The sequence below is a fragment of the Mytilus edulis genome, chromosome 2 (assembly GCF_963676685.1).
Source record: "Mytilus edulis chromosome 2, xbMytEdul2.2, whole genome shotgun sequence".
NCBI lineage: Eukaryota > Metazoa > Mollusca > Bivalvia > Mytilida > Mytilidae > Mytilus > Mytilus edulis.
Window position 1 is genome coordinate 11232329 of NC_092345.1, and position 13515 is coordinate 11245843.

General features: G+C 30.7%; 1 protein-coding gene across 1 annotated transcript; it reads right to left on the bottom strand.

The window, feature by feature from the left end:
* Nucleotides 1–733: 733 nt before the first annotated feature.
* Nucleotides 734–4874, bottom strand: LOC139510479 (uncharacterized). The gene is made up of 3 exons (XM_071297054.1): nt 4635–4874; nt 3227–3320; nt 734–1687 (listed from the first exon to the last, which is right to left on the bottom strand). Exons 1-3 carry the CDS (start codon nt 4806–4808, stop codon nt 1317–1319), a joined length of 639 nt encoding a protein of 212 aa, XP_071153155.1. The 5' UTR covers nt 4809–4874; the 3' UTR covers nt 734–1316.
* Nucleotides 4875–13515: the final 8641 nt, after the last annotated feature.

Here is a 13515-nt window from a genome sequence, read left to right on the forward strand (position 1 = left end):
GGTGGTTTTTTTTTAGGACTTTAGAGAGGTCATTTTGTGGACTTTAGGAGAACGTTTGGGGACTTTAGCGGCGTTGTGGACTTTAGCGGAAAATTGTTGTGGACTTAAGCGGTGTTGTGCACTTTAGAGGAATTGTGGACTTTAACGGTGCCACACACATCCATTAACATTTTAGTTTTTCCTATAAAAGTTCTTCTCGCTCACTACTATAAAATTTATCAAAACCAATTAAAATGCATTTGTTGATGTCAAAAAAAGAATATGCCAATATTTTCCATACTCAATCTTAGCTGACAAAGTAATCCGTTGAAAACTTGCGTCTGGCGTACCAATTAATATTGGCGGTATCATTGACAAATTCTCACTGCAAGTTTGGATTCTGTACCTTCTTGATCACTTGATTTCTCTACAGGTCTTTTGAGGGAGTGTGTCTTGATGAAAATTTGCTAAAGGTTATCTCTATTTTCATTCTTTTTTCGCTTTACATTTGATTTTAATTTTTCGTCGCATTGTCCTTATGTTTTCTTTTGCTGCATGTCTGTTTCCGTATCTTACACCTTTGTTTGTTTGTAAGAAGATGCGGCATGATTGCCAGTTAGACAACTCTCAACAAAAGACCTAACGACACAGAAATTAACAACTATAGGTCACCATACGGCCTTCAACAATGTTCAAAGCCCACACCACATAGTTAGCTAAACGAGGCTCCGAATTGACAAATGTAAAACAATTCAAACGAGAAAACTATATTTAAAATAGTAAACGAAAAACAAATATGTTACATAGCAACACCCGACATATAAAGTCAACAGTAGTGTATATCTAGTCAACAGTCATAAATTAATTTAACTGAAACAAATCTAGGTCACACGCCACAAGTGAAGGAACACATCAGCTATAAGAGGAAAACAACGGAACATCAGAAACACTGAACTGCTACAAAAACAAACGCAAAAATTCATAGAAACGAACTATTTGATAACAACTACCATATTCAAGACTTGGCACAAGATATTTTTAGAAAAAAAGTGTGTTAAACCTGGTTTTATGTCTAGCCAAACGCCCGTTTATATTGCAATGCTAGAAATACCTTAAAAATTACAACATTCCTTGACAGGATTACAGTACAAATAAATTCAAGTGCACTCGACAGAGAAATGCATCAATAAATGACAACCACTGAATTACAGGCTCCTGACCGACTCGAAACAGGCACATATATAATGCGGTGGGATTTTTAATCTATAAATTACAAAAAGTGAATATTCTTGTCTTTATTTTCTTGTTTTGTCTTTATGTTCCCTGTTCCAATGCTTCTAATTTTGCCCTTTATGTTTTCCTATTCTGTGAATCGTTGCATTCCATATTTCAATATATCCATCATTTCGTAAACAGTTATCACTAATCTCAAGTACAAGAATACCAGATAAATGTATCGTAATTGAAAACTCGGAACAATCATCTTTACAATCTAAGACGCAATTTTCTGAGCAAACTTGATTGCAAGTATAGCCAAATGATGAAGTACAGTCAAGTTTATAATGGTAGTTAGTAACATTCGTAACGCACATTCTTGTAACTTGTGCAGGTGTGTCGAAAACGCAGTCTACAGTATATTCCCCTTCGTAAGGCAGAAAACATTTCATGACGTGTACATTTGTGCTTGGAAAGGGAAACTGACAAAAAGCTGTAATAGAAAGATATTTATATAAAATTGAGAATGGAAATGGGGAACGAGTCAAAGAGACAACAACCCGACCATAGAACAGACAACAGCAGAAGGTCACCAACAGGTCTTCAATGCAGCGAGAAGTTCCCGCACCCGGAGGCGTCCTTCCGCTCACCCTAAACAAATATATATATACTAGTTCAGTAATTATGAACGCCATACTAAACTCCAAATTGTACACAAGAAACTAAAACTAAAAATAATACAAGACTAACAAAGGCTAGAGGCTCTTGACTTTGGACAGGCGCAAAAATGCGGCGGGGTTAAACATGTTTATGAGATCTCAACCCTCCCCTTATACCTCTAGCCAATGTATCTATAGAAAAGTAAACACATAATAATACGCACATTAAAATTCAGTTCAAGAGAAGTCTAAGTCTGATGTCAGAAGATGTAACCAAAGAAAATAAACAAAATGACAATAATACATAAATAACAACAGACTTCTATCAGTTAACTGACATGCCAGCTCCAGACTTCAATTAAACTGATAGAAAGATTATGTATTCATCATATAAATATCAGGCACAATCCCTCCCATTAGGGGTTTAGTATCAGACCATCATAATATATATGAGAACAACAAAACCCGTGCCATGCCAACAACTGGTTTTAAATAAATGTGTTTAGTTCAGATGCAAAGACCCTATAAGTGAATCAATTTTAACGCCAAAATATGCAATTTTTAATGACCTGACATCAGTATCGTAACTATATCCCTTATTAATAAAACTATTTAAAGGTTTTGTTAGCTTCTAAGGTGAATACTGACATGTTTGTGCTTTATAAAGAATATTTCCATAAAAAAATGGATGGGAAATACCTGAACGTATATGAAATCTACATTTTGAGCTATATTTACGAATGATGTCCTTATACTGATGATAAAATTGGGTAAATGTTTTGACATATAATTTATACGTCTTATATTACAAAAAATACTATAAAGCAACTCATTTTCTTTTAAATTGCAAATGCAGGAAACACTTTACAATATTTTGTTTGAACATTTATATATTAAGTATATACTGATTTTTATTGATACATTTTCTATAATTCATTCGGTACCAAAAGTATGGTTAGCCAAACATACAAAGCAGGAAAGCAAAAAGGTTTGATTATTACTTATCTGTATTTGGTAAAAACGTTTAGAATTTTAGGTTTTCAACGCACTTTATTTTATTGTTAAATCTGTTTTATTCGAGCGTCACTGATAATTCTTTTGTAGACAAGTAGTGCGTCTGGCGTTTACCGTTTCAAGCTTGATATCTTCTGGGATGTTTTCGTTTAAACAGAACAACCAAAACTTTCTGACTTAAATATGTTGGTAAATCATTTAAGTATCAGTAGATTTTCCTGATTGAAAATTTAGACTTCCATTTTTGCGGCAATATAGGAGTATTAACTGGACTTTAAATAAAATGTACACAATGTAAATTCATAATTAAAAAAAAACAACATATATCTGTGAATTCATATTATATAAGTTATACTTACGATCATTATTCAGTGGTTTGATCCTTTTGGAGTCACGTATAGGTTGAAAACTATTAGATGTATTTTCTTTTGATTTCTGTATGCATGTATCATTCTAAAAAGATATCAATGACTGGTTTATAAATAGATACTAGCCACAAAAGTGCACTATACCTGTATACATACGGTCGTCGCAATGGACGCGAAGGATGACATAACAGATACATATTGAACACATTACAGAACAGGGATTCTCAATGCTCGTCTGTTTCGTACTTTATCTGGATTTTAATAACTTGTCTAATTTGAACGTCAAGATGAAACGCGCGTCTGGCGTACACCGTTTTAATGTTGACATCTATGATGAGTTTGCTGATTTATGAGTGTCCAAAACGTTTAGCCTCGACCATACTAGCTTGAAGTAATTCCACGCCATGGTCATGTGCACTTATATTAGTATCATACTTTAATACTATTATTTATATGGAATATGATGTTTATTGATGTTTGTGAAAAGAACAATAATTACTTTAAAAAAAATTGCTTCGTCAGTCAGTCGTACGGCAATTAACATGTGTGATAACACAGAAAAAAATGTTTCATAGGATATGTGTTCATTTTTTCTGCTTTAAGTGTCTTCTCTATAGCTGACGTTTAGAAATAATCGAAGATGATATAAAAATAAAAATATGATCATCGACTTCGTGTTTACGTTATACATAGTTTTGGTGATTATCTAGGATAAGAATTACAACAAAACATAACAAAGTGCAACTCGTCAAAGATGTACATAAAATTTAACCAAAATGTTTGACAAAGCCCATTTACTTCTACTTGACCATATAATTTTATATTTGATACGTCTGTTGAATTCAGCTAATCCATAATCTGTAATTAAACTGCTATTATATGCTTAAAGGAATACGATATTTAAACGATAAACAAAATATACCTTTGTGACTATAATTATATAGTACGATAAGTGCTATATTCTACCCCGTAATTAGTCCATAAGCTCAAAATGAAAAGAATTTCAAAGTGAGTTTAATAAAAACCGTTGAACTTTCCACCCAAACTAGGTCAAAAGAGGCATTTTGGTGACAGCTGACAACATCCATTTGGTTTTACAATACATCTTTTGTCCACACACCGGCAATATGGGACTGGTTTTAAAACCTATGGTAACTAGCGAGTTGTTATAAGATGTATTGGAAACTTTCAGAAATTGTTAATGTTGACGTAATAAGAAGATCGCTGACTATATAAACGAATACAATATATCGGTATTTGGTTTTCATCCAGTCATGTCTTATCGTTATATGCTACCATCTAATCAACACATTAAGCTTACAATTTTACATATATAATATTCCGTCAAATAAAAGGTTATCGTATTTTTATTGTTGACTATTCATTATTTCATACTTACCTTGCCTTTGATGACACATATAACTATCACTAATGCAAAGAGCAATACAACTAGAAAAGTGACAACTGTCCATAAAACCTTAATATTTGAGAAAACATCCCGACATGATGGTGGACACCCAGCTTGGTGTATCTGGAGAGGATTATCATCAGTCCCAGTTGCACGATATGCCATTATTTCGCTTTGAAATCAAACATGGTACAATACATCTAATTCATTACATGGTTAAAACAATAGTACTTTCTGTTTGCTACCTTATATTTGTAAATATAAAATTTTCAAGTTTTGTTTTATCCTATTATTTTAAGCCGTTGGGAAGTACAAACGCTAAATATGCGTTGAACGTCACAAAAAAATTGAGACTTTACAATATAATCATTCATAAAAACAAGGTTTAAGATGTACGTTAGTGAGGGAATTTCCAATATATTTTTACCAGATCTATATTTAACCATGACAGTGTTTAGGAATCAAGAAAATACATAAAAATAACAAATATTTGGAATTAATATTATCTTTGAAATCGACTAACATGTGTGATTGTAAATCGTAAATATTTTCGAATGTGTCGGGTTTTGGTGGTTAGTGTAGTCTGTTGTATTCTCAACTTTGATGTCGAGTTCGTTAATTTTTTGAATGTATTATTGTACAATGTTCAGGTTTCTCTCTTTTCATCCCTAATACCCATCAAACTAATAAATCGTCAGTAGAACGGATAAAAATACAAAAGCTTTATATGCTTTGAATGTCACGGAAGAAAATTGAGACTTTACAATATCTTCATAATGAGATTTAAAATGTATAATTGATGAGGTAAATTCCAATATATTTTTATCCTATCTATTTTTAACCATGATAGTGTATGAATTTCAGGTAAAGCCAATGCAAATATTTTAAATGAACAATAATTTTGACATCGACCCAAATGTGCGATTTGTACTAAGTTGTTTTTGCTTTAACAAACATTGTGTTGCTGGATCTCATTTTAATCTTTTTATTTACTATAATACAGTTTCTCAGGTTTCGTGATTTGCAAAACCAGTTCATTACTCATACCCATAAACAGATAAATCGTTTCTTTTAAATTTATTAAAAACCGTATTTGAGCATGCCAAAAACGTTATTGAAAAATTAATATGATGTGACATTTCACTTCAATTGTGAAGGTCGAATATGTATAAATAGATAGTCTAAATAATGGCTTATTTCAAACGAAATAGCACATTCTTATTTTCACGGTGATTTTGTTTACCGAGACTGGAAATTTAGATACGACTAAAGTGGTTAACAAAAAATATATGGAATAGTATTGTTATATACGAATGCACATTCACCGATCTATAATTTATCGATATCTATGTTTTGGCATTGAACAATATCATATTCTCCCAGACTGTATATGTTCACACCAGATACATATGTTGAATGTGCTCAATTTGGAGAGGTCATGCGATTCATTTAGACTTTGTTTAGTTTTTAATGGATCGATTAATGAGATTTGAACATAGCCTAACTTGCTTGAATTTAATACTAGTGCATCATTGCAACAAACATTTCAAAAAATCTTACAATCAATTCCTGTTTCTTTCTAAAGTATCGTCGTACCACGTGTTTTTGTACTATGCATATATGTTTTTAATGAAAGTTGTGACGTCTCAATACATTCTTGGTAGCTCGAATACCCATAATACGAGAGTATCTGTGTTAACAAATTTGATTACTAGTTTAGAAAACTAATCATTTGATGTAAATATCTCAATCATGTTCAAACGAAATACATTATGACCAAATTGACCCAATTATAGTATTTTAAGACCACAAAAAAGTTGAAGCGATTTTAACATTCAACAAGCTTTAGGAAAATACGTCCTGCATCCTGTCGCCGAAGAATAACTTTTCACTCATCTACATTTTTTAAACTCTTTTCTGAACCTCATAACTATTGTAGTCAACGGTTTATTTGCTCTCGTGATAATTACTGAGCTAATGATGATGAGTTTAATATGGCATCGGTATCATTATGTTTTCAGGAGGAGAATTCACGAAAAATATAAGATCAGTTTGATCAGGGTTGGAAATGCTTCCAGAAGTTTGTTATACTGGGTTATATGATTTTTAAAGCAATGTCTTTTTACACAGAATAGAAATGACATATTGTAGATTCATAGTATCATTCTTAAATATATACATTTTATGCAGATTCACATAATAATCAATGCTAGTCTTTTAAGAGAACAATTAGTCTGTATAGACAGATTCACATACTAATCAATGCTAGTCTTTTAAGAGAACAATTAGTCTGTATAGACAGATTCACATAATAAGCAATGCTAGTCTTTAAGAGAACAATTAGTCTGTATAGACAGATTCACATAATAATCAATGCTAGTCTTTGAAGAGAACAATTAGTCTGTACAGACAGATTCACATACTAATCAATGCTAGTCTTTTAAGAGAACAATTAGTCTGTATAGACAGATTCACATACTAATCAATGCTAGTCTTTTAAGAGAACAATTAGTCTGTATAGACAGATTCACATAATAATCAATGCTAGTCTTTGAAGAGAACAATTAGTCTGTATAGACAGATTCACATAATAATCAATGCTAGTCTTTTAAGAGAACAATTAGTCTGTATAGACAGAATACGAATACATTTGTTTCAATTTAGATTACCTTGTTTTATTCATTCCAAAGTTTGTAAATACATTTCAGGGTAGATCATTAGTCAATTGTAGAATTTAATTGATACATACAGTACAATTATTTTAATTGTTTAATAATTAAACGCTGTTCGAAAGTCGCAAATCAATTAAAAGAAAACAAATCAGGGTTACTAACTAAAATCAAGGGAAATACATCAATACACATCATATAGGGGACATATCATGAACACTTGTAGATATAAAAAGGCTAGTAAATAAAGGCAACAGTAGTATACCGCTGTTCAAAATCCATAAATCGATAGAGAAAAAACAAATCCGGGTTACAAACTTAAACTGAGGGAAACGTATCAAATATAAGAGAAGTACAACACAACAGAGACCCAACACCGAAACTTAACACACATAGAAACGAACTATAATGTAACAATGGCCATTTTCCTGACTTGGTACAGGGCATTTTATGAAAAAATGGTGGGTTGAACCTGGTTTTGTGGCATGCCAAACCTCCCGCTTTAATGGCAGTGTTAATTTTAACATTAAAATGACAATATTACACGACAGGGTTACAATAAATAAACAGATAAATAGGAGAAAATATAGGACAGAAAAACAAACGAATAATAGCCATCAAAAGGTAACAGGTTAAAAGGTATTTTTATACGTCAGACGTATACATATCTTTGTTAAAAAAAGCACTTAAAAATTTATGAGCAATGATGTGAGTTTGCTAAATTACAGTCGATTTCATTGAATGCGAAGCCAAAGGTAATATCTTTGATTAGCTAATTTGTTAGCTGAACCATGAAGCCATTGTTATGTCAGGTAAAATAACCTCCTTTAAGAGTAAACTAGTGCAGCAGATAACCAATCTTTCTGTCTGTTTGAATAGGCTACTTCGAAAGGAGGATAGAATACCTGACCTAATAATGACTTCACGGTTCAGCTAACAAGCAAGCTAACAAAAGATATTACCTATGGCTACACACTCAATGAAATCGGCTGTAAAGCAATGAACAACCTTGTCGAATAATCAATTAGTTTATTTATATATAATAGACTATTTACTCTAAATATGTTTATTTATTTTAAAAAAACACCAAAAAAACCCAACTTATTCTTACTTTACCACAAAAGACATAATGCAAATTTCAAATGCCGAAGAATGATTGTCTATAGATATTAAATGTATTGAGAAGACCTTGAACATTTTTCTCTATTTATGTTCATGTGTGTCTTAAAGTTAATGAACCAATAATTATTCAAATGTTTGATAATACCCTATATAGCTACAAAACAAGTTAACTTATAAATCAAAATGTAATGTCCTATATATATATATGTTTTAACATTGCAAGTGTAATTGATCATTGAATGCTCTTAAAGATTAAGAGCAGATTTTTTTTTATAATACCAAGTATTACCGGTAAACAACCCGGATTTCCCAATATTTACATCTTGGCTTAGTAATTCATCAAAGTCAAGTTTTTGCCAACACTTGGTCTGATCCGATTCTTATCATTGACGAAATAAAGCCATTATAAACTTAGCTACATTACTACAGAAATCGTCAATTTGAAAAATTTCCTTGTTAAGAAAACCATGCTTTGTGTCTTACAGAAATCTGTTTTTTGTTTCAACTTTGATAAGGATTATCATTGTTGCAATTTCTTTCAATGGCATATGTTGTAAAAATATTGAAATAGTTGGAAGAAATAATTCGTTGCCGAAATAGCATTTAGCAAAAAATAAAGTGAGAAGAGGTAACAATTGATTAAATTGAATATATTAGTAAAACTAGTTTTTGTATGAGATTGGACCAAGATAAGTTAAAACAAAATGAAACCTCCTGATGGATTGTACATGCCTACTATATGTTGGATTTACTAACTAAAAACATGTAGGTTTTTTCCTGAATCCCATTCGAAAAGTCGAAATGCACGAATTTAAAAATAAACAAAAAATTAGAAAAAAAAGTATTAAAAATTAAAACGATTGACACTACGTTTCTTAGTTTAGATATATGCAGCAATTAGTATGGTAAACCAATTTTTCTTATATAAGAATTTGTCATGAACCAAATAATAAACATCTTGCAATACATATGATAAGTTTATGTATCAATTATAATACATATTAAGAAACGAATGTCATTGAAGACAGAAGTTGTCAACCCGTAGTCAAATACGCCAACACCTTCAACTTCAGGTCAATATCGAGAGATTGTTCACTAGAAATAAGATTTCGCTTCAAATCAGGCAAATTCATTCCAAAAGACTCATTAAATGACTTTTCGCAAAGAGTTTCCAATCACAAACTTTGTTTTCAGAGGTAATTGCGAAGGATCAATTTTCATGTGCGTTTATCAATAAGAAAAAGTTAACATTTGTATCCGAGGTTTTATTTTGATTCCAAAAGCATAATGTAATTCTAATGCGTTGTTTACACATGAAACACTCAGAATACTGTTATTCTAAAAGTAATAAAAAAGATACATTGGCTAAAAAAAGTAAAAGGTTGTGAATACCAGTATTAGTTAGTCACTGAAAATGAAACATCTTGATCATCAGATCATGATTTTGATAGTGACATAACTAAATCTGAATTACCCATTGTAAGTGCGATCATATGTTTGCTTGATAAGAAACGAAAATTAAGATTACTGCTTTCATGTTTTTTGTTTTAAGTGTCCCTTAAATGATATGTCAGATAAGTGCTCGAAACACAGCAAAACAATTAAGTGTAACTTGAATTTTTTTCCACTGGGTGGGTACCATTTCAGTTTGAGGAATCGTTAGACACCGAGTGCACCATCAACCTGTTAGACAGTGCTTTTTCGAGAACATGGCTTATTTTATACATTTCTTACATCTTCCAAATCTGTTTGGTAATACAAAATCTCAATTACTATTACAAATCAAATCAAATCAAATCAAACATGTTTATTTTCTAATCAAAGGGCCCTTATAGGCATATCAATTACAAACAAATAAATCATAATCATAAATCATAATGGACAAAACATAAATACATGTTTAGAAACAATATGAAATTAAACATTATAATATGATTCATATAAAAACAAAAAAACAGTATACGACATTGTCAGTTCAGCAAAAGAAAGATAACTCTTCACCAAATATTATCATTAAAACCTGTATTAATTTTTACTTGATAGTATTATTTCTCACTTCTAAGTTTGAAGTCAAACATTTGCATAAAATTTTAATAAAATTATCATCATCATTTGTCATAATCCATATACATAGGTTTTGCGAATTAAGTATTCTTAGTTTTGGATATTCCATAAATAAATCAACAAGTAAAATGGTTCTTGAAGTTACATATAGAGGACATTCTAACAAAAAATGGAGTTCATCCTCAGTCACATTCAAATTACAATATTGACAAAGTCTTTCACATCGTGGAATATTCTCTAATTTACCTGACATGTTCAACCTGCGTTCATGACGACCAGTTTCAACTCTTAATTTGTGATTACTTAATCTAAATCTAAATTAAGTAAGAATTTGACAATTACCATTATTTAAAGAGGATAGATAGGTTTTTTTACCAAATGAGAATTTCAATTTAAAAGAAGTACTCAATTTACCTTTATCCTGTAAATAAGAATCTATGGTTACTTTTCAAGTCTTAAGAAACCTGTTTCGGAGACGTTGTTTAAGTGAATTTTTAAATTTATATTTATTTAAGGTTTTACAATAAGCCAAATTAAAGTTTAACTTTTCCACATAAAAGAGTATATAAGTGTACCAGGAATTATTACTTTTTTGTAAACTATGTAGATGCGTATACTCCTAATATACATTATTCAGTAGGTTTGATGGGGGAATTCTCTAGTCTGTACCAATACATGAAGATTTGATTTAACATGTCTATGTAAAGATGATATCTTCCTAGTTCTGTAAGAACTCCTATATTAGTGCACAATTTAGTAACACCAAGGATTTATTTACAAAATTTATGGTGAAGTTTTTCAAACTCCCAGTCCTTAAATATATCAAAGAGAGATGATGATTTTTTCTAAGGGGTTATATTAATAAAATAATAGGTTTAATACAATGATCAAATAAATGAAGAAAAGTACCAATACTAGAACTTGAGGATTTCAAGTCCCTACAGAGCTTAAAACAGGTTTTAAGACTTTTTTATAAAGTTGTTTTCTAACCTTAGTAAATTTACCAGTATTTTGACTTATAAGACCGAAGTATTTATATTGCTTTACAGGTGACCAGCATATAGTAGGCACGGTCTCTTCTCGTTATTTAAACTAACTGATTCTGACTTTTCCAGCAAAGTTTTTGGAATTTCATCTATGAAAAATTTAAATAAATTTGGACTTAAAACGTACCCCTGCGTACACCAACCCCTGATACAAATATTCTATAAAAATAATTACTTATATAACAAAGTTGTAGTTTTTACATAATATCAATGTGGATGACTTTATCGAAAGCTTTTCGAAAATCGACAAAACATGTGAATATTTTTTTATTTCCAGTCTTTAAATATTTTTCAATGATAAATCTTAGTACAAAAATATGGCGCTTTTTGGAGAATCCTATCTGGGTTCCGTAAATTATATTATTTTCATCTAAGAAAAGGTCAAATCTGTTGTTTAAAATAATATCAAATAGTTTTCCGATACAATTGTTTATAGCAATTCCCCTGTAATTTTCAGTTTTTTTTTCTATCATCTGCTTTGAATATTGGACAAATAAAACTCTTTGTTATATTTCACATGGCCATAAAAGTGCGAGGTCTGGCATGCCACAAAACCAGGTTCAACCCACCATTTTTTCCTTTAAAAAATCCCTTTACCAAGTCAGGAATATGGCCATTGTTATATTATAGTTCGTTTCTGTGTGTATTACATTATAACGTTGTGTCGTTTGTTTTCTCTTATTTTTGAGTGTAAATTCACATTGCGATAAGACGTGTCACGATACTTGTCTATCCTAAATTCATGTATTTGGTTTTGATGTTATATATATATGTTATATTTGTTATTCTCGTGGGATTTTGTCTATGTGTGTTACATTTTAGTGTTATGTCGTTGTTCTCCTCTTATATTTAATGCGTTTCCTCCGTTTTAGTTTGTTACCCCGATTTGTTTTTTGTCCATGGATTTATGAGTTTTGAACAGCGGTATACTACTGTTGCCTTTATTTGACCATTAACTTGTATATATACCGGAGGTGGAAACTGCAGTGAAAAGTTTTAGTAATATTGTATTAATAAAAGATTGAGATTCCTTAAGGTGGTACCCAACACCTTCACTAAAATTAATTTGGCTCGTTTAATTTTCATAATATTTTGACAAAGTACTTATTTCGATCCTTTGACAAAAATCTAAAAATTTCAAAAAATTTGAACCAACCTTTTTATCAAAAAACTTACACTGGTTATATAGCAGTTTGACAAACGCTGATTTTGATCATTGAGAAGCTTAATATTCATTTAACAACACAACGTAATTAAAAAGTTTATCTGATTTTATAGAGTTATCTCCCTGTAGTGTTAGGTACCTCCTGAAGCATCTCATTGCTAATATTATCTTATCCAGGACTTTTGTCCGTTTTAAGCTTTTTAAATGCTTTATTTAGTTCAGCTTCTGAATATTTTGTTATCTAACAGTGTGAAGCTGGTTATATTATTTTCAAGTAACTTTAATGTCACTTCAATCAATTTTATTTGATCATGTTTATCTATTGGAATAGATGCTAAAGAAGCAAAATATTTGTATCAGGTTTCACCATCAATATTATTTTCTGGCTTATCCATTTTCTCATTTCGTAGGAGGTTCATAAGTTTTCAAATTTTCTAGACGATTTAGAATTACATTTTTAAATTCCAATTTTTTATACTTTCTAAGTTTCGCATACTTTTTATATGTTTCGAAAAACGACCAACTAATGAAAGGGTCTTTATGATATTTATTCATTAGTGCAGCTTTTCCATCAACATTTTTTTTAACGATGTCAGTTCTTGATCAAACCATTTTTTATAAGTTTTTACTGTTTTCTTTTTTTTCTTAAGGGTGATTTTACAAACTTTTTAAAAAGTGAATGGATTGTTTTAGTTGCTTGGTTTATACCAGCTGAATCAAAACTTATATCTTCTGTTATAAAGTTCTTAAACTCATTATTTATAGCGTGATGAGCAAAGGCATTTTGAAAACTTATTAATTTTTCC

What these genes read in the sequence shown, in the direction of transcription:
- LOC139510479 (XM_071297054.1), bottom strand. Translation starts at nt 4,808, where the DNA reads ATGGCATATCGTGCAACTGGGACTGATGATAATCCTCTCCAGATACAC. An exon ending in TATGTGTCATCAAAGGCAAG is followed by an intron (nt 3,321 to 4,634) that starts GTAAGTATGAAA and finishes ATATCTTTTTAG; the next exon opens with AATGATACATGCATACAGAA. An exon ending in CAAACCACTGAATAATGATC is followed by an intron (nt 1,688 to 3,226) that starts GTAAGTATAACT and finishes TTTCTATTACAG; the next exon opens with CTTTTTGTCAGTTTCCCTTT.